Genomic DNA, 20,173 nt, shown 5'->3' on the forward strand with positions numbered 1-20,173 from the left:
TTGGGCTCCTGTGGTGGAGAGTTGAGGCTGCAGCCAGTGTGTCTCTGCTCTTCTGCTGTTTGTTTCCTTCTAATCACTTCTGCCTGGGGAGAATTTAGGTCTCTGAGAAACATTTAAAGCCTCTTTTTGTGCGAAGGGCAAGACAAAACCTCACCAAGCACCGGGAGGATTTGGGTGGTGAAAGCCCCTTCTGTTCGCAGCGGGGAGCTCATTGGCTGCGGGTGGGCCCTGGGGCTTCCTCCAGCAGGACTTACAGCTCGCATAAATCCCAGCACGCTGCCCCGGCCTCACCCTGGGCTTCGTCAGCCTCAAATCCTTCACCGGGGAGAGAATGTACAGCCAGTGAGTATCCCTGCAGTGCTCTCTGTGGGAGTGGGTGCGTGGTCACACTTGTGAGCAGCGTTGAAGCTGTTCCTGGAGGTCCCTAGGGCCAGCAGCAGGTCGGGGACAGGGCTGAGGGTCTCTGTGGGACTCAAGGGTGGTTTTGGTACGTGGGTGATGGTGCTGCTACACCCCATGTGTGGGATGTGGGGGATCAGCTGCCCCCCAGGCAGCAGGAGAGGGCCCGGCTTCCATGGGAAGGGCCACGCGGCCGGTGTCTGCCGGGTCTGCTCCTGCTGGGAATGAACAATGCTCAAATGCACTTCACTTATAAAAGAAAAATTAAAAAATTAAAAAGCTTATCCAAGACCTGGGAGATACAAGTTGGATTTCTGACTCTGAGAAGGACTCTGGCCACTTCTGATGGAGTTATTTGCCAGCCACAGATTTGTCCACCCAAAGTCAAAAATTGCTGGCTCCCAGGGTCTGCCAGAGTCACACTAACCCAGCTCTCCGGACCCTTTCAGAGTGGAGCATCCTGCAGGAGGGTACAAGAAGCTCTTTGAGACGGTGGAGGAGCTGTCCTCTCCGGTAACCGCCCATGTCACAGGTTGGTGTGCCCTCAGCCTCCTCTTGTGCCTTGTGATCCCCGTCCTGATCTCAGGAGCACCTGGGCCACCAGCTCCCCAGGTCTCAGGGGCTTCACAGGTCCTGGAGCACTGGGTTGAATGTGTAGGAGATGAAGGCTGTGGCAGGGCTGGCATGTTTGGGGTGGAGGAAGAGCAGATTGGCTGTGGGATCCTTGGGCATTTCAGTTTTGGATGTTGTCCTTTCCTCTGACTCTATAAAGGAAGAAGAAAATGGACCAAAGGACTCCTGAGCACGCATGATCTTTTCTTTAAAAAACAAAAATGTGTTTAGTAAACATAGGATAAAGATAAGGAAGATAAAATACTTTGAAGTTTGTTTTTTTCCCTCAATGCAATAAAACAGCTTTGGTCTGACCGGTGCTGGCCCCAGCACTCACGGTGCTGCGTCTCCCACAGGCAGGATCCCCACCTGGCTCAGGGGGAGCCTCCTTCGCTGCGGGCCTGGCTTGTTCGAGGTCGGGGCAGAGCCCTTCTACCACCTCTTTGACGGCCAGGCACTGCTGCACAAGTTCGACTTCAAGGAGGGGCACGTCACCTACCACCGCAGGTACGGGGACGCTGCCCGGGGGGACCCGGCCTTGGCTCGGGCTTGTGAGGTGGGGACAGGAGCTGCTGTCCCGTGAGGGCAGGCACCGCTGCTCACACTTAGCAGAAATGCTACTTTTCCCAGAAGTCACTTCTTATTTTTTGTGGTGATATGGGCAGGGGGTTGCTTGACCTCCCATGCTGTGTCGGGAGCCCAGCGAGTCCTCACGCCGAAGCCACTGAGCTGGGGGCCACTGGGCACTCAGTGAAGGCCAGCTGGGAGGAACTGGGACATGTTTCTGGCCGGCTTCAGCAGACCATGGCCTCCCTCCTGCTGTGCCAGCTGATGGGGGCAGATTTGGGACCCCATGTGTTGGTTGTGGCTCGGACAGCTGCCCGCCTTGGGCTGTGAGGGCCTCTGCTTCTCACAGGTCTCATGAGGCCTGATCTAAGGCTAGATCACTTGTATTTATTTTGATTATGTGGCTTGACACGTTCATGTGACCATACCTGTGCCATATGGTCACCCTTACCCCCTACCCTCTCCAGGTTCGTTCGGACTGATGCTTACGTGAGAGCAATGACGGAGAAGAGGATTGTGATAACCGAATTCGGCACCTACGCCTACCCGGATCCCTGCAAGAACATTTTCTCCAGGTACCGAGGGGCCCCGAGAGGACACCACAGTCCTGTGCCATGGGGCTCCTGCCTCCAGAGCCACTGATCCAGCGCTGCCTTCCTCCGCTCAGGTTCTTTTCCTACTTCAAAGGCGTGGAGGTCACCGATAACGCCCTCGTTAACGTCTACCCCGTCGGTGAGGATTACTACGCCTGCACCGAGACCAACTTTATAACCAGAATTAACCCGGACACTTTAGAGACGATTAAGCAGGTAGGTCTTTGTGCTTGGCTTCTGTCTCGTGGGGGAGTGCAGTTACAAAGGGAGCGTTTGATTTGGAGGCTACGGGCTTCACGTCAGCTGGAGCCAAGCTGTGGTTTGCACAGAGCTTGTGCTATGGGGCTGTTCCCAGCTGTATGGCCAATGTCCAACCCGCAGAGAAGAAGTTCTTAGAGAAGAACTTTGTGCAAGGCAAGAACGCCTTCACCTGGCAGGGCAGGTGAGTCCATCTCCTGCCCAGGGAGCCCTGACTTTCTGCATCTTGCCCTCCAGGTGGATCTCTGCAAGTACGTCTCCGTCAATGGGGCGACGGCGCATCCCCACGTTGAGAACGATGGGACGGTTTACAACATCGGCAACTGCTTTGGAAAAAACTTTTCCCTTGCCTACAACATCATACGGATCCCCCCACTCCAGGCAGGTCAGTTAATTGCACCTGTGATTCTGCTTGCAAAAATCTTGTCCTATAAATCACTTTTTGTTCTTCAAATGAGTTACGTCTTTTTTCTTTTTTTTTTTTTTTTAAAGTTATCATCTTTAAAAGAATTATCTTTAATACAGTTATTTATATGGCTTCCAGATCACGATCTTCCTTTGTGTTAAAGGCAGAAGCCTTGCTGGGCAAACAGTAGCCAGGCAGGCAAAGTAGGCACGGATGCCACTTCTCCCATAACTGTTGGACTGTCCTGTTGCAGACAAGGAGGACCCGATGAACAAGGCGGAGGTGGTGGTGCAATTTCCTTGCAGCGACAGATTTAAGCCCTCCTATGTTCACAGGTAACGTGTGCCTGGCTCAGGGGTTCCTTGCTCCATGCAGCGTGTTCCCATGTTGGAGCAGCAGCTTTAGAAAATGAGCATTTGGTGGCAGAGTCCTTTTTGGTGCTGCTATGGGACTGTACAGGCACACTTGTGCCGCCTTGGTGGGGTTGCATGCTCTAAAGAAGTGGCACCCATGGCTCGTCCTTGCATGTAAGCAGCAACTGAAATTAGGGGAGGTACTAAAATTGGGATATTTGTATTGCTACGAGTTGAAATTCTGCTGTGCGTGCTATAGCCACGGAGCCACGTGCTCCAGGAGCCCAATGTGCTCCCCGTGTGTTTCCAAACAGCTTCGGACTGACCCCGAACTACATCGTGTTTGTTGAAACCCCGGTGAAAATCAACCTGCTCAAGTTCCTCTCCTCCTGGAGCCTGTGGGGAGCCAACTACATGGACTGCTTCGAGTCCAACGAGACCATGGGGGTAAGCGACTGGCAGGCCGTGCCCGCTCATGGGCCAGGGGGTCTCCGGTGTCCATGCAAGCAAAACCAAAGTGCTGCCACCTTTCAGGTCTGGCTTCACGTGGCAGAGAAAAAAAAAGGGCGGCTCCTCAATATCAAGTACCGCACCTCAGCCTTCAACCTCTTCCATCACATCAACACCTACGAAGATAACGGATTTCTCATCGTCGATCTCTGCACCTGGAAGGGGTGAGTGGAAGGCGGCTGGGGACCGGTGCCGGCATCCCAGCCCACAGGGCTGCACATCCCGCTGCTGCGTGGGCATCCCCTCCTGGCACCTAGACCGCTTCCATCGGCCACTCTGAGAATCCCTCTTAGTGATCCTTTGGCTGTACAGCGTGACAATTCCCCTGTGGTATGGAGAGCCTGTTTCAAACTCATTTTCTCAGCTCTCATTTGCCTTCATCTTTGATCTTCCTGTGACTACCAAAAGGCTGACGCTATTCTGCTGTGTTCAGCAGAATCTGATTTAGGCTTGAAGGGTATTTTTCACAGAAACACAGAGAAAAATGTGGCCCCAGGGAGGTGATCCCCAGCGTGCCGGCAGCTCTGAGCCAGGCTTGTCCTGGCCATTGGGAGTGGGTGCTGAGACCCATCGGGTGCTGGGGGGTGGACGCCCGGCTCGCTCCAGCTGAGGGGCTGGAATGGACTCGTCATCAGCTGGATTTTAGGGAAAAAAAACTGCTTTGAAACTCCTCACTTACAAATGACATCTGCTTGCTGTCTGTGCAGGTTCGAGTTCGTTTACAACTACCTCTATTTAGCCAATCTGCGGGCGAACTGGGACGAGGTGAAGAGGCAGGCGGAGAAGGCGCCGCAGCCCGAAGCCCGCAGATACGTGCTGCCCCTCAACATCGACAAGGTACCTGCTCAGCTCCGTGCCTGCAGGCACCAGTGTCTGCACCACTCCTGCAGTTTGTGGCCGAATGCTCCAAGCGCTCTGCCAGGTCGCATTTAATTCAAATTAAAGCTTCTAAAGGAAGGGAAAATACTCTTAAAGCATGAGTCTTTAAAGAAACTTATTTCCCAGAGCTGGAAATGTTATTCTATTCGATTTCCTGCGTGTTGCTTTTTGACTCAGAGAAATGTTTCTCCATTTCTCTTGGATATTTTTGCTTGTCCCAGGCCGACACGGGCAAGAACTTGGTCACCCTGCCCTACACCACAGCCACAGCGACCCTGCGCAGCGACGAGACCATCTGGCTGGAGCCAGAAGTTATTTTCTCAGGCCCACGCCACGGTAAGGTGAAAGCTCCGAGTCACAGCCACACAACTCAAGCACCATCAGCTGGCCGTGTCCTACTAATCCTCACGCATACGTACGTATCTTTGCAGCCTTTGAATTTCCACAGATCAATTACAAGAAATACGGTGGGAAACCCTACACATACACCTATGGGCTTGGACTGAATCACTTCGTTCCAGACAGGGTAACTATCAGCAAATGGGTGAGGCACATCTTTTTGATGAGCTGTTGGTTTAAGGATAAGAAAGACTACTTCTGAGATGTGGTTTTAATTTTTCCACCCTTAGCTTTGTAAGCTGAATGTTAAAACAAAGGAGACCTGGGTGTGGCAGGAGCCGGATTCATACCCCTCAGAGCCCATCTTTGTTCCACACCCGGATGCCCTGGAGGAAGATGACGGTAAGAACGGATTTTGGTCTGTCAATTGCACAGCTGTTTGAAAAGTTTGTGTCTCCTGGCCCCAGGCATGCTGTTGGCAAAACCAGCCTGCAAAGCTGTACCAGGGGCCTGCAGGAGGCAGGGAACCTGCAGACAGCTCCTGGGTGAGATGTGCCTTATTCTAACACTGTTGGCAAGTTTCTGAGAATACTGGGAAAGAAGTAGTAAAAGAGGAGAAAAGCCTCTGTGATTAGATCATCTGTTATCCTCATTTCCTAGCCTTTTTCCATCAGGAATAACAACACTTAAAGAATTCCAGATGGCCAAACTTTGTAAAATTAAACCTGTCTTAAACCAAGCATTTTATTCTGACCCCCCCCACCTCCTCCTGTAGGAGTGGGGTGAATTCCAGCTTTGTTGCTGGAAGAAGTAGTTGTACTCATGCCAAGCACTCCACACATTTCTTCATACCTCCCCAGCCCTGTACCTACTTCTCAAAGTGGGCAGCAGCACTAGGTTTGAAAGATTATTGACTTATTCCCTGAATTCCTCAGCTCTGAGTAGGGCTGTATGAAGCTGAGAGAAGCCTTGTCTCTGCTGCCCAGTGTTTTTTCTTACCTACTAGGGGTCGTGCTGAGCATCGTGATCAGCCCTGGCACAGGGCCGAAGCCCGCCTACCTCCTGATCCTGAATGCCAAAGACATGAGTGAAGTTGCCCGGGCTGAGGTGGAGGTGAACATCCCCGTGACTTTCCACGGACTCTTCAAAAGAGCATGACTGCTGCCTGCAGCTTGGTGCCGTAGGTTTCTTCCAGCTTTGAAAAGGTGCAGTTGCCATTTGCAAGCACACCGAAAGTGACACTGAAGGAATTTAGATCATTTCTTTGCATGGCTATTTAACTAAGACTGAGCGTTTTGGTTGTGTTGATGATTCTTCAAAATACTTATCCAGGTATTTTTCAAACGTACTTTGTGGCACAAGTTCAAAATGTACGGTACTAAGAACTATACAGGTAAAATAACGCAAGTTTTCTTTTACAAATTTTTACTTCGCCACTTCAGCAGAGGAAAAGATGCATGGAATAGCCTTTTCTACATATTACCCTGTCTACAGGTATTGAACTTACTGTGCTATGTGTTCTTTCTGTTGCACACTTTGAGAAGAGGTATATTTACCCTATAGCAATGTTGGACTGAACTTGCTTCCTGGTCTCCGTATTAGTGTCCTCAGAAAAAGCCCTTCCAGAGCTGCTCTGGAAATCTGAACTTGCCATTTTGGCCTTTACTCTGTCTAGTTTACAGGTGTGTAAGCTTTAGTAATGCCTATGTGACTTCTCTTTCCCACTTTGTCCAAATGCAGTTTGAGTTCTGCATATTCTTGATATGAATATAAAAAAAAAAATCACGCAATTATGGTTTAGGATGAATTTGCTTCCAGTGAGGGCTGCAGAATCACAACTTAATCCTTCCTTTCTACAAAATAAATTTTCAATTAATGCAGTAGCAGACTATGGTTTAAAATACAAACTCACTGTAAAAAGACTTGAAATCCAGGATTGTTTGCAGTGGCTTAACCTTTTTTTATTAATGGTATCAAAGAATTAGAAAATCATTTACATTAAAGCCTTCTGATACATGGTGCTAGTTTTAAAGGATGATTACTCAAAAATGGCTGTAGTTACATTCTGATGACAGGATGCTGATATGAAGGTACGACCTGGTACTTCTGCTGTTCTATAATTTGTAAGCACTGTGCAATTACCTGATTAAAAAACAAAAAACAATATAAGCAGTGAGCCGCTGAAACAAGAAATTAGTGAGATTTACTAGTTATGCAGTCATTCAATAGTGCATTTGTTCTTAATTTTTGCAAAACAATGAACATTTAAAATGAAAATGAACAATTGTTGGCTGTACACTTAGCAGAAACAGATTGTCAGTGTAACATATCACTGGGGCAGGGAAAATACAAAGGAAAAAATGTCCACAGGATCCTAAAGTGTATGTATTACATACGGAAGCCACTAAACCACTTCAGTCAGTGGTGACATGAGTATTACTTCTGGAACACTGGAAAGCTACTTGGCTGTAAACATTCAATCAAAATATATGATAATCCATTTCAGTTATTACATATCTACACTCCTAATATTTCCAATAACATATCAAAAATTAGCAGAACATCCTGCTCTTCTGTGTCCATCTTTTTCTAAGAAGTCATATTTCTTGGTGCCTTGTGAGAACAGTGAGGGGAAAATACAAAAATTCAGTCTTTAAACATAAAATCTTAATGGAGAATTTTAACTATTATCATACAATATGTGTAATAGTCTTCTTTTCCACAGCCTTTTGTCTATCCTGCTGGAATTAGGAGTCAGAATAAGCATTTTCCTAATCTCACTGTACATATTTGACTTCTACTCAACCACCACACATTGTCTTGAAAAAGCTGATTCATTTTTAAGGGCACATTAAGCATGAGCACATGCTGTCATTGCAGACAAAGACAAATTCAATCTATTAACAAGAAATGGGATAAAGTGGCAAAAGTGTAGTGTAAAAAAGGAAAAAAAAAAAAAAAACTAAATATGTGAACATGAATTGTGATATGCTGGTAAAAATTACCTGAAGAGAGTAATAATGATTCATTTCAACTGTCACATTAGTTTCTTTTCACAGGTAGTTCCTAGGGAGAGGTTGTCTGTTGGTTCTAATACTAGAAAATATTTCTCAATGCTTTCTCCTTATCAAAGTTCCCATAAACTCCCTACAAAATATTTAATGTATATGTAGCATCATAAATATGTACCCTATTTAGAAGTATTAATTGATGGCAGGATATATGAACTTTAAATAGAAAAAAAAAAACCTTCAAGAGTACAAAGAACACTTTAGGTACTGCTAATAAACAACTACTGAATATTCGTGAGTTTTGGGAATAATTTAATGGAGTAGATGTCTGCTGCCTTAAAAGAAAAAGGCAGGGGGCGGGGGTGGGCACATCCCAAATGTAAGACGCAAGTAGAGCAGGAAAATCAACAAAATAAAACATCCTGGGACAACAGAATGAAAACAATGTGAGCAGTGAAGAGCATTAAATTATGAGTCATTATGCAAGACCCAAAAAAAGGATCAGAATACTGAATCAAAATGCAAAGTCAATTAGAGATACAGTGAGGAAACATTAAAGTAACCAGAATACAACCAGAATTCAACAGAAACTTTTTGGATGGACTAACAAAATAGAGAAAAAATGAGAATTGCAAGGCTAAATACCAAGGAAAATGGAGTAAGAACAGAGACCTAATTCAGGGAAGCAGCATGCTAGCTGACCTTGAGCAAATCATACTTACACACTCACCACAAGATGAGATCAGAGGATGAAAACGTACCATAAAGAACATACAAGGGGAAAAACCAAAACAAAGCCAACCTACCTTTCTAGTATTTTGAGGTAGAATTATACCATCATCCCAGAGTCTAGCAGAAGAATAAAATGCACTGCTTTCTTCCTCTAGCCTGGAGAAGAGAGAGTATTAAACAAACTTAAAAAGCACAAAAACTTAATGAAAAAATATCAGTACAGTAAAATGAAGTCATAGGTGAAAAAGGCACGTGTTTCAGTTTTCAGTGAATGTGCAGTACTACTGTTAAAATCAATTAGGATCCAGCAAATACGTATCAGATGTGATCCGTCTGTATTTCAGTCATTTCACAGAACGGACAATCCCCCATATTTGGAAGCTTGCCATTAGTTAATATACAGCACAGTATCTTGATTTAGGATTGTGTAGTTTTAGGTTTTTAAAATCAAAAATCTGTGTTTCCTTAAGAAGATCCTAAGAGTAGACATTGAATTACACGGAATTTTAAAATAGTTTTCAGTAGATTCAGGTTTGCTTCATTTTTTTGGGATGTGTAATATGAATACAATTAGGTACTTTAACTAATTAAATCTCAGCGTAACTGTGGGGTTGTATCATTAACATCCTTACCTTTGTTTCAGATGTTTTAGCTCTGATTCATCTGTACTATCACTGCCCCCAGCTTGTGGGACTGTGGTCAAATGTCTTGAATCCACAAGAGCAACTCTTGCATTAGGCCACAAGAACAGAAAATTTGGACTGAATGATCTCCCACACTACAAAAACAACAAAGAAAGAAAGAAACAAAGCCTCAGTATAAACTTGCTGAATTTAATCCCAAAAAATGGCTGTAGAATGCTACAATCAAGTTTAAGACAAAATGTAACAGTTTAATTTGCAGAGTATTAATGATACAGATCCTTCCCAATACAGCTACAGCTCCTGTACCAGCACAGATCCCCTGCAGCAGCAACCACCACAGTTACCACTGCCTTTGGTATTGGCATTTTATTATTCATCATGTTTAATTCAAAGCAAGCAAAGAGGCCTGGTATGCTTACTGGCAGCCTGAGTAGCACACACAATAACACAACTGGAAAAGATGTGGTTCTTAATCTCTGAAAACAAATAGCATGTGCTGAACAAAAGGCAGGATTGGACCCTCTGAGGGACATTTTCAGACAATAACCAGTTTTTTAGAACTCGTTCTAGGTTAGCTGCAGACCAAGGTTTCTGCAATCACATCTTGTGATGCATTTCTTACTTTAAAATCAGTTAAAATAATGAGTCAAGTTAAATGCCTACAGCTTTCATTGTTTTAAAAATGAAAGTGCCATGAAAGCTGGGCAAAGTCTCAAGTCTACAACCAAACCCATTAACCTTTATGATATCCTTACCATAACATAACTTTCACTCCCGTAACAGCCCCCAATTACTATGGTTATTTTGGGAACAGAAGCACAGGCAACGGCAGCCATCATGGAGGCCTGGGCTTTTAATCTGTTGGAGTGAGCCTCTGCCTGAAATGAAAATAAAGATTTTAGTTCTGCCAAGTCTTTCTTCTAGATTCCTTCTACTCTCACCAAAGTTACAGCCTATTTCTAAAACATTTATTACTTTGCAATTCTTTATGATCCTGTCTTCCAAAACAATAGGACAGCATAAATAGATGAAGTACCACAGCCCTTTATACCCCTTACTTTGTGATGTAAATCAGCAAAACAATTATAACCACTGTGCAGAAACCTATGATACAGAGCAACTCTAGCTCTCCCAGGCATTAGCAAGCTTAGACACAACACAGTTATGCCAGGCTTTGTCTTAAGCAGTGGTGACAGCTGGGAGGAACAGAGCTGCAGAAATAGTCTCTGCTGAGAGAACCTAACACAGGTTTTACTATCAGGCTTTCCAAAGCCCAGGACAAAACATAATGTACTTTAATGCCTTAGAAAAGAGAAATACTTATTTTCTGTGGAGCACAGTGGTATCAGAAGAGCCAACAGGCTGTAGTTCAATGTAAAAAGCATTGCAAATTCCAAGTTTTACAGCTTGCATTGCCAGCTTGACAGCACCATTTTAGGTAAGTGTACAGGCCTGCTTAACATTAGAATGAAATGAGAAGATTTAAAAGCAAAGTAATTACAAAGCTTCTTGATTTACCCATCAAAAGCAGATCAAATAATAATTTTTCTACTAACAGTTCTCAAAATGTAATGTTAGGTGAAACAAGAACTAGGGAATTCCTTGAATTAAGCCTGTCAAACTAAAATGCCATACCTGCGAGATGCTTGTTGGCTCTGCTGCATGGGGAGCAGTGTTTTGGAAGAAAAGGATGGGAATGCTCCGGTGACTGCACAGCTGTACGAAATGGCTGCCCTTGAGAGAAGCATCATGAGTAAGCTCCCCATTGCTAGCCACCACTCCCACCAAGTGCCTACAAAACAGACACAGGAACATTTTCCCCACAAATTATGAAAAGACGGGCCATAATGTTTGGAAGGGTGGAAACACACACATAGATGTGCCCTTTTACAGAAATCTAGGCTACAAAGGATGCAATTACACATATCACTTCACTCGAGGAACCTGCTATACCTAACAAACAAGAAGTCTTAGAGCAGTCCCTATACATAAAGCGTTGAAGTATTAACATGGATAAACTTTCGACTCAGTTTGAGAAGGAACCCTTCAAGATGTTGTTTCTTACTTCTTAAAGAATTTGCTGAGACTTCAACATTCCAGCTGTTCAGCTAGTGACTTGAGTGACCAAACAAATCAGTTCAAAGTCACAAAAAACATTCAATTGTAATCACTGCTGCTATCAGCCTGAAACACAATGAGTACAGAACCCACAGATAAAAGATCAGGCTTTCTAGAAATAGTCCATCACCAATTCTTGACTGGTTCAGAACTCCATAAATATTGTACAAAAGCTATTCAGACAAATATGTCCATGCATATTGATAATGAAGTCTTATAGCCCTACCCTTCCACATGGCCAAATCCTGTCACTAACGTTGTTCCATAGTCAGCCTTGAATTCCTGGAACCTGCTTCCATCCAGCAGACGGCTCAGGATCTGCAAAGAAACATACAATCTTTCCTACAGAAATCTGAGTGAAAATAGGATGGTTCTGCTAAAAAGATATGCTCTGTTCCAATAGTAGGGAGACCTGTATTATGCAAGAGGTCAAAGTAAATGATCGCAGTGGTCCTTTTATGTCTTACACTTCGCTAAATACTCAATATGCACAAAACATAAAAATTGTGTTTGATTACCAACCGTATATTTTGAGCCAAGTTCAATTCCAAGATTATTTCAAAGTTACAGAGCAGTTGTTCATATGCATAAAAACCTTATAAAAAACAGCATGTGCAGTTATAGTTTATGTGCCTAAAAATACTCAGTGGCATATTGCTCATGCTTTTTTTAAACCCAGTTTTAAGAGCTGCCTTTCAAAGCTACACTCTTACTACAGCCAATTCCCTTAACTCCAGGAATTTACCACTGTCGAAGATACTGGATTCACATCCTTAGAAAGACCAAACCTCTCCAAAAACTGCACAATAAAAATAGTGCCATGCAACTCCATGTTTCTGCAGAGATGTCTGTCTCAACCTCAAACAAATTTAGTTTGAGTGTCTTTGTTTTTTTAGTCAACATTTGCATTAAGCAGTTAAGTTACAACATAAAGCCTTAACCCCTTAAAAAACAAAGGAGACAGGAGGAATAAGAGCACAAACCCCTTTCTAAAGGGATGCATGTTCTAAAAGCAGCCAACACAGTACAAGATACACTGATGTAAAAGCATCTCAAACAGTGAGTGGAAACAGATGGGGATCAGCTGGCATAATCTGTAATTATCTTATCTCTAGCAGGTTTTTGGTTTAAATATTTTCAACAGCTCTGCAGACTTGTTGCCATTCTGCTTTGCTGCGGCTAAAGACCGCTTGGCAATGATTAGGCAATCATATGAAATTCTTCATGTACTTCATTTCTCCTGGAGGGAATAGCCTGTTGCCTGTTAACCTGGAGATACTGGACAAAGCAGACCAAAAGGATGAAGGGATGTATTATCTGCCAGCTTACCAATTTCACAGGGAGAGTACACCTGTAATCCCGCGGTGCCAGCCCCAAGAGCTCGTCAGAGCTATACAGAGGACTGTCATGTTCTGTGAGCTCTTCCGGCAGAGGCTCGTAATTCAGCGTTGAGATAACATTTCGAACACACTCGTAGGCTTCCTTTTCTGAAGATGCAAAATGGTCACTGCAGCCACTGACTCTAAGAGAGAGAACAACAGGAAATAGCATTGAATTAATGAAATCTGAATTCTGATAGAACCCAAAGTGAAAGACAAACCTTCATCTGTCCTGGGAATCTCTGAACTCCTTGAAAACATTGTGCATTTTTATTCCTGTACAAATGAGCTCAAACCAGTACATCAGAGGAATTTCTGCGCAATCCAAACCAAAACCAAATTCACAGTAGAGAGAAGTCCTTCCTCATGACTTTTGTTTCTACATATATGAAAGAAAGGCCTCTATTCTCACGATGATGTTGTTGGAAACAATAAAGGTAAAACAAACTTTAAAAATTGCATCACTGTAGCAGCACTTCCAGCTTGGATATACACACAGTAACAATGTATACAATATATAAACACAGCTGACTGTCACTAATACTTGCTTTTGTGAGAAAGGCATGGAATTTGTTTCTGCATACCAAGTATTGAATGCCAGAAACAAATAAGCAAATCCTCCCTTGTCCCCTGTGTAGAAGGGAAAAACTATTTTGACAACTACAGAAATTTCTGACGTAGAAAAATAACATTAAAGAAACAGTTACACAGCTACTACTGTCACGTTTATTTCCTGCTTGCTCGTTTCCTGCTATGAAACCCTCATCAACAGCAGAGGCAGATAGGTTTTCTTTTTTTTCTTCTTTGCTTCAGATACTTTTACAAGCATCCAGATTCTTCTCTGCAGCGAGTTACTCTACTGTCTTCAGTAGAGTAACTAATTTTTTTTTTTCTGCCCTAAACTAATGCATGCAGAGGTGACTTTCAGCCACCTCTGCATGCATTAGTTTAGGGCAGAAAAAAAAAAATTCTTAAACACTGAAAACATCAAAAACAGTCACATTAACTTGTAACAGAATGATCCGTTCTTTAAAGCTGCGTGTGCTGAGCTCTCAACAACAATAATTTGAGAATTATTTCACATACCTAGAGTGAAGTTTTGCTCCTCCCAGGTCCTCAGGAGAGACATATTCTCCAGTAGCAGCTTTTACCAGGGGTGGGCCAGCAAGGAACAAAGTGCCGATTTTATCTATAATCACAGCTTCTTCGGCCATGGTTGGAACGTAGGCACCTCCAGCTACGCAGGAGCCACACACTACTGCCACCTGAAGGACACAAACGAGAACAAACCACTGTGCTGCAGAGGGAAGAATGGAAGGGCAAAGCCATCACCTTTATTTCAGGAATGTTCAAGAGGATAAATTGCAGCCTGGAGAACCACGAACTACAGACACAAATACCAGCATGAATAGCATTGCTGCTCTTGACATCACAGAGCTCAATGCTCACCCTGAAACCACCTCATGATGTGATGCTTTCCATCAAAATCAGTCAGTAAGCACTTAGAAGTTCCCTTAAGGGAGAAGTGTTCTTGTCTGTGAGATACTACTCACATCTCCCCACCCCACAAACAGAAAAGGTCAGCTTTCAGAAATTTCTTGCATGCTTGACAGCTGCTCCTATAAAATCTATAAAGAAAACTTCTTTTTTTTTTTTCAGAACTCTATTTATCACCCGTATTACACTTGTATTCAAAATGACACTGTACCTGAGGGATTTTCATAGCAGACATTATTGCTTCATTGTAGAAAACTCTGCCACCGTGTGACTTGTCAGGAAACAGCTCTGACTGACAGGAGAAAACAAAGCGAGTTTCAGTATTAACTGTAAAAGCCAGCACTTCCTCTTTGCTTCATTCATTCACAAAAGCATTGTAACTGATTCTGGGAAGGTCACCGCTAACAAGCATAGCAGAAACTTTTACATGCAGCACCCTCCGCTGTATTTGTTACCCTTACACATTGCACAATTCCCCAAAAGCACCCATGGCCATCAATGTTTCAAAAGCAGAGAAAGTCTTCCGATGTTTTATGAAAACCATTTGTTCTAGACAGGCTTAAACTTTAAATGTGGAGAAGCGGAAGCTCATGTTAGTATTTTATCTATGAAACAACTTCAGGACAATTTCCCTTTTTACTCTAGTTTTCAGTTCAGCTCTTGAATTTGGATAAAACCTTTTTCTATGTGTTTGGATTCAGTCTGGAGAGGGAATAGCTCTAGTCTGTGATAATGTGACCTCTGTGCACTGGAAAGTAACCTGCACAAGTTTTTCCACTACAGCAAGAATTTTAAAAACTGCATTTTTAAAGGCCATGGAGGCTTGCGCATCACTGTAACAGACTTCATAACAAAATACAGACTCATTTTAAAGGTTCTGAAGTTGAAAATGGAAACTTCAAACAATGTTCTAACTTCTCAAGGACACCAACATGTTTCAGCACATTGAGGAGTATCCATGATACCTGCTTGCTCTGCACTTTCTTCCCAATGCTGATAGTCAAGCTTTTAAACTTCGATCAGATGCTAGATGAGAGATTAGTCAAAGCTGTCTCTACTGTTATGTATCTTCAGATCATGTTCTAGACTCAGATTTGCAGGCAAAACTCCATTTAAGTACAACTTAAATTGAATGAAAATCAGGCAGCCAAGAAAACAAATCATAAATCTGATATTTATTTCTAGAAAATGACTATGACTGAAACAAGGAGTAGGTATTTTCCTCTATGAACTGGCTCTGCTATTACCTGAAGTGGTAGGAACGCTCCCCCGCTGTCGACAAGGTACACAGACAGCAGTCTGTTCTGCATGGCTATTTCCTGAGCTCTTAGCTGTTTCTTCACTCCAATCGGATAAATAGTTCCTCCCTTTACAGTTGCATCATTTGCCGTGAAGACGCACCAAACCCCACAGATTTTTCCAATTCCTACAAGTGATATCACAGATGTTTATCAGGACTCTCTGAGACACCAGAGAGGAAACAAGGAGGCCAAATCTTAGCTAGGATGTCATTGTGGTGATATCAATAAGCTGCAAATTAACTGGCAAATACCACATAGGGAAGAAATCCGTAGCTCTTCTCTGGAATAAGAAAATGAAAGCTAACGACACACACACACATACAAAAAAAAAAATCTAAATGACAGAATACTGAACTTGAAATACAACTTATTCCTGGTATCACTATAAGAGAAAAAAAAACAACAAAAAAAAAAAAAAACTTAATTTGACTTACAGCTCTTGGACTGAGTTAACAGTGAAGGCAATTAAAAATTACCTACATAAAACTGAAAAATGTAAGTCTGTGACTCAAGAAAAGACAGGATTTCACAATCCATTCTTCTAGTTGTTTTTTAAACTGGAACTGCTCTTTGAAGTGCAATGAATTGTTCATAATTTGAAAAGCATTACAAAATAAATGTCTTAGTGCCTGTGTCACACATCGACTTGGTCCCCTTTCATTCAACAGGCATCAGCTTAAATGACTCATCATTCTAAATTTTTGACACAAAAATCAGTAACTGGTATGTCAAATAAATTATTAGATCTAGAAGAAATTAAAACAGCTTTTTCTTTAAAGGTTTCCTCCAGATTTCCCAGCAAAGAACAACGGAAAATAATACATCAGTGGCTGAACTCTTCCATGTTGGGAAGAGTCCAAGCTCTTCCATGTTATATTCCACAAACCTGACTACACGTACCCTTCTTCGTTTCCCAGTAAGAACAAACACCCTAAGTTCGGAGAGGAAGGCCAGATGCTATGGGAAGGTGTGCAGCACACGCAGACCACAACTAACGTACACTACATACTCAATGCACCCAGACAGCACCCCTCAAATTATGTTAAGGTTCACAATGGCCCAAAACCCTTCTTCCTTCCAGGCTGCATCTCCAGCATGGGCTGCTTCAGCCCATGCCCTCAGCCCATATACATCTTTAGATCTAACTTGAATCATATTTAAAGATACAAACAATTAAGCAAATGAACTTCACGAATTTTCCATAACCTCTAACGTGAAACTTTCCAGCAATTACCAGTAAGGCATCCAGCAGCAGGAACATCACCATAAGGCATATTGAGGCCTGCGAGAGGAGACAGTTCGAGAAAAGACTCATCATCAAGAAGCAGCTTCAGGCGCTCACGAACAAACAGCTTCTTGTTTCTCTGAGTATGACGCAAGATGGCATTCTCTCCCCCTCCTTTACTGACCAAATCTAGCAATTCTGAGTATCTGATTTAGAAAAGAAAGTTTCAATTAATGAAAGCCACCTTAATTTACGAGATAATCTTCCGGAGACTTAGCACAGGACTTAAACGTATTGCACAGCTTTCATACCAACACCATGAACAACATTAATCCACATTTGTAGATTATCATTAGTGAAAGGAACTTGTTAATAACAGTTAAGGTCTGCTTAACAGAGCACTCAATTCAAAGGCATAAGTTTTCTTCCAAAGTGTAACAAAAAGCAGAGATGTGTCGTTTTAGTTTCATTATTCAGGTGTCACATTTCCAAACCCAACAAAGACCCGCCAAGAAGAGTGAAATAATATAAATTAATTACATTAGAATTATACAGAAATAACACATAAACAGAAATAATATAATTCTATCTGTAGCTTTTTGATCATAGCTAGGAGACAATATTAAGCCATATTAATTAACACCTGTCCCTCCCACGTGTTGCCTTTATGCATCCAACGCAGCATTTCACAATATATGACCCTACTTCAATCACCGTCAGCAACCCCAGACATGGAGGCCTGAGGAGGGGCTGACCATCAGCTACCAGAGCAGACTTTGAGAGACGCTGCTCTACATCTTTGGTCTATAAACTTGCAAATACTGATAAGGCTGTCATAATTTGCTATTCCTAATTCAGCATGGACATTTAACTCCAGGTTCCAACTACTCTAGGGAAGAACCCATCCAATGAATTCCTCCTCTGCTCCCCCTCAACATGTTGTGAAAGCTTTTTTGACAGGCCTGACGTATACTCAACAGCATGGAAGATGAAATTTAACAGAGTGAACACTGCAGTGTCACTACAATCATCAAAAAGAGGCATTGATTACCATTTGCTATTATCAGGGCAGCATAAAATACAGATAATGAACTGAGCAAAACTGGAAACAAACGTGGTACCTCCAATAACTTTGGTCTTAAACAAGCAAGGCTTTATATTTATTTTAAGTCAAATATTTTTCACCAAGATGCATCATCTTTAAATAAAAATACTATCTGATGTAACTATTTACAAATCACTCTGTGCATGACTCCATTACTTTCTTATGGCTTCCTGCAGACTGTAGAGGTCGAAAAACCTCAGCAGGAAAAAACTAAGGATTTTAATAGTGTTGTAAATGCCACCACAGGAGGGCACAGTGTGTTTTCCATAGCTGGGCTTTCAGCTCCCCTATCATTCCTCTGAACAAAGGCCTTTGAATTTTTGCCATCTGATCCTTAAGGCCAAATGCATGAAACACGTTTTCCTGTTTTATCAGTGAACCGTGATTAATTTCAGTAACTGTTACCCCCTCATTCAGGAGCAATCTTTAAGTGCACGGGTCACCATTTACCTCTTTACATTCAAAATCAAACCTGAGTAAATTTTATGAAGGCCTAAAAATAGTTCTTGGCATTATGTGCAGAACAATGTCATATGACAGTATTTTAAATACAGCCTGCACCTAGCTTCAGGCACCTCAGTCAACAGAAACTGACCAGGAGACAGCAAGGAAACTAAAGTTTCAAAGTGGTCAGAAAAAAAATACTAACAACCTTTTTATTATTATTATTATTTTTCATCTCTGGAGTTTTGAACTAGCGATCTTCCTGGGTTCAAAGTTGCTAAAAGCACCTGTAAGTAACGCTCACACCACCTCACACGTATCAACACTTTGAAAACGTCACAAAAATCAGTCATTACCTTTTAACAACAGCCTCACTGTTCCTTAAATTTTCTTCAAACACATGCCGGTACACGGACAGGACGCGTCCATCTAACACAGGGTAGGTTTTTGCATACCGCCTACATTTTGCTTTGCTACTTACTAAACGAGCGGGGAGCAGGCTGCACGTCCTTTTCAGCCCCTCGCTTTGCAGTGTCTGTGCTGGGTGCTTACTGCCACTGAGGCCCTTACACCTCCTTTTGAACACATGAGCTAAAGGCAGGAATCTGGGCAGCAGCAGCGGCGTGGGCTTAGGGGCGAGCTTGCACACGGAGCAGAAGGTGAGATTGTTCCACATGGCCCTAGGAGTTAAAAGAGAGGAGAAACCGCATTTACAAATTAAAATCCAGCCTCCGCAGGGCGGAAAAGGCAAGGATTAACAGGCAGAAATCAGCGAGGTGGCAGCTGCTACAGGAGTGCGGCCACGAATGGTGAAACTTCCACTTTTAACAACTTGTTTAGCGCTGTTAGAGCGGCGGGGGGCACAAAAATCCCCTCCCAAACTCTGCGTTACAGCCCCCGAGCTGCAAGCGCGGCCCCTGCGCTCCGGGACACCCCGCATGGAGCCCGCCCGGGGCTGCCGCGGGGCCTGCACCGAGGCCGGGCGGGACGAGCCGCGGGGGCCCCGCTCCTCCTGCCCGGCTCTGCCCGGCTCGGCTCGGCTCGGCTCGTCCCACCGCCTCCTCCCTTCTCCTTCTTTCTCCTTCTTTTTCTCTTTCTCCTTCCCCGCACCCGCCGCGGCCTCCACCGCTCCAGCGACCCTTACGCGGGCAGCCGCCGCCTCGTCCTCCCCACCGGGCCCGCCCCGGGGGCGGCTCCGCCACCCGCCCGGCCCCGGAGGCCTCAGGGCGGCCTCACGGTGTCCTCCAGGACTGTCCTGGGGAAAAGAGGCAAAAAAAATTGATGGTGGACGGCGTTTTGGAGTGCCGGGGCTGTACCAGTAGTGGCAAAGGAGTTGCCGGTGTCGGCGATAAGCACAACGCACACACACAGGGTGTTTGGTGTGGAGATTACACGGGGTTTGTAGAATGGTGCCTCAGAAATACCACACTGGGACCTCACTAAATAAATAAAGAATTCAGTGTTCTGTTAAGTACAGAATTCTGTATTCTGTTAAATACAGAATGGTAAAGGATGGCCGCAAAGTGCCTGGTCTTCCACGTCCCCCCCTTCATGCAGGGCGTTACACAGAATCACCACAGAGCCATGGCAGAGACCTCCAGGATCACCCAGCGCAGCCCCTGACCTAACCCAAGTCCTCCACTGAACCACAAAAAGCTGCAGATTGCAGGAAATCCACACTTTCCAGCAACATTTGCTGTCCATAGCTCTCCATCGTTCGGTGCCGCAACTGCTCAGCTGAGATGCATAAACGCTTTCTAATTAGGCATATAATTAAAATATTAAAATGAATTTGATTTCC

General features: G+C 43.7%; 2 protein-coding genes across 2 annotated transcripts; one reads left to right on the top strand and one right to left on the bottom strand.

The window, feature by feature from the left end:
* The first annotated feature begins 331 nt into the window (after positions 1-331).
* On the top strand, positions 332-6,074 carry RPE65 (retinoid isomerohydrolase RPE65). Its single transcript, XM_032192795.1, has 14 exons — positions 332-342; positions 849-931; positions 1,368-1,518; positions 2,046-2,153; positions 2,246-2,387; positions 2,667-2,814; positions 3,089-3,170; positions 3,503-3,635; positions 3,723-3,862; positions 4,406-4,535; positions 4,799-4,913; positions 5,009-5,103; positions 5,207-5,318; positions 5,923-6,074. The coding sequence occupies exons 1-14, from the start codon at positions 332-334 to the stop codon at positions 6,072-6,074; spliced, it is 1,602 nt and encodes a 533-aa protein (XP_032048686.1).
* A 790-nt stretch (positions 6,075-6,864) lies between these two features.
* LOC116491982 (methylcrotonoyl-CoA carboxylase beta chain, mitochondrial-like) lies at positions 6,865-19,545 on the bottom strand. The gene is made up of 13 exons (XM_032192382.1): positions 19,517-19,545; positions 18,729-19,052; positions 16,833-17,029; positions 15,545-15,723; positions 14,509-14,589; positions 13,887-14,065; positions 12,751-12,943; positions 11,648-11,739; positions 10,939-11,095; positions 10,059-10,181; positions 9,292-9,437; positions 8,734-8,815; positions 6,865-7,058 (listed from the first exon to the last, which is right to left on the bottom strand). The coding sequence occupies exons 2-13, from the start codon at positions 19,046-19,048 to the stop codon at positions 6,975-6,977; spliced, it is 1,833 nt and encodes a 610-aa protein (XP_032048273.1). The 5' UTR covers positions 19,049-19,052; positions 19,517-19,545; the 3' UTR covers positions 6,865-6,974.
* Positions 19,546-20,173: the final 628 nt, after the last annotated feature.

This window comes from Aythya fuligula, chromosome 8 (genome assembly GCF_009819795.1).
Source record: "Aythya fuligula isolate bAytFul2 chromosome 8, bAytFul2.pri, whole genome shotgun sequence".
Taxonomy (NCBI): Eukaryota; Metazoa; Chordata; class Aves; order Anseriformes; family Anatidae; genus Aythya; species Aythya fuligula.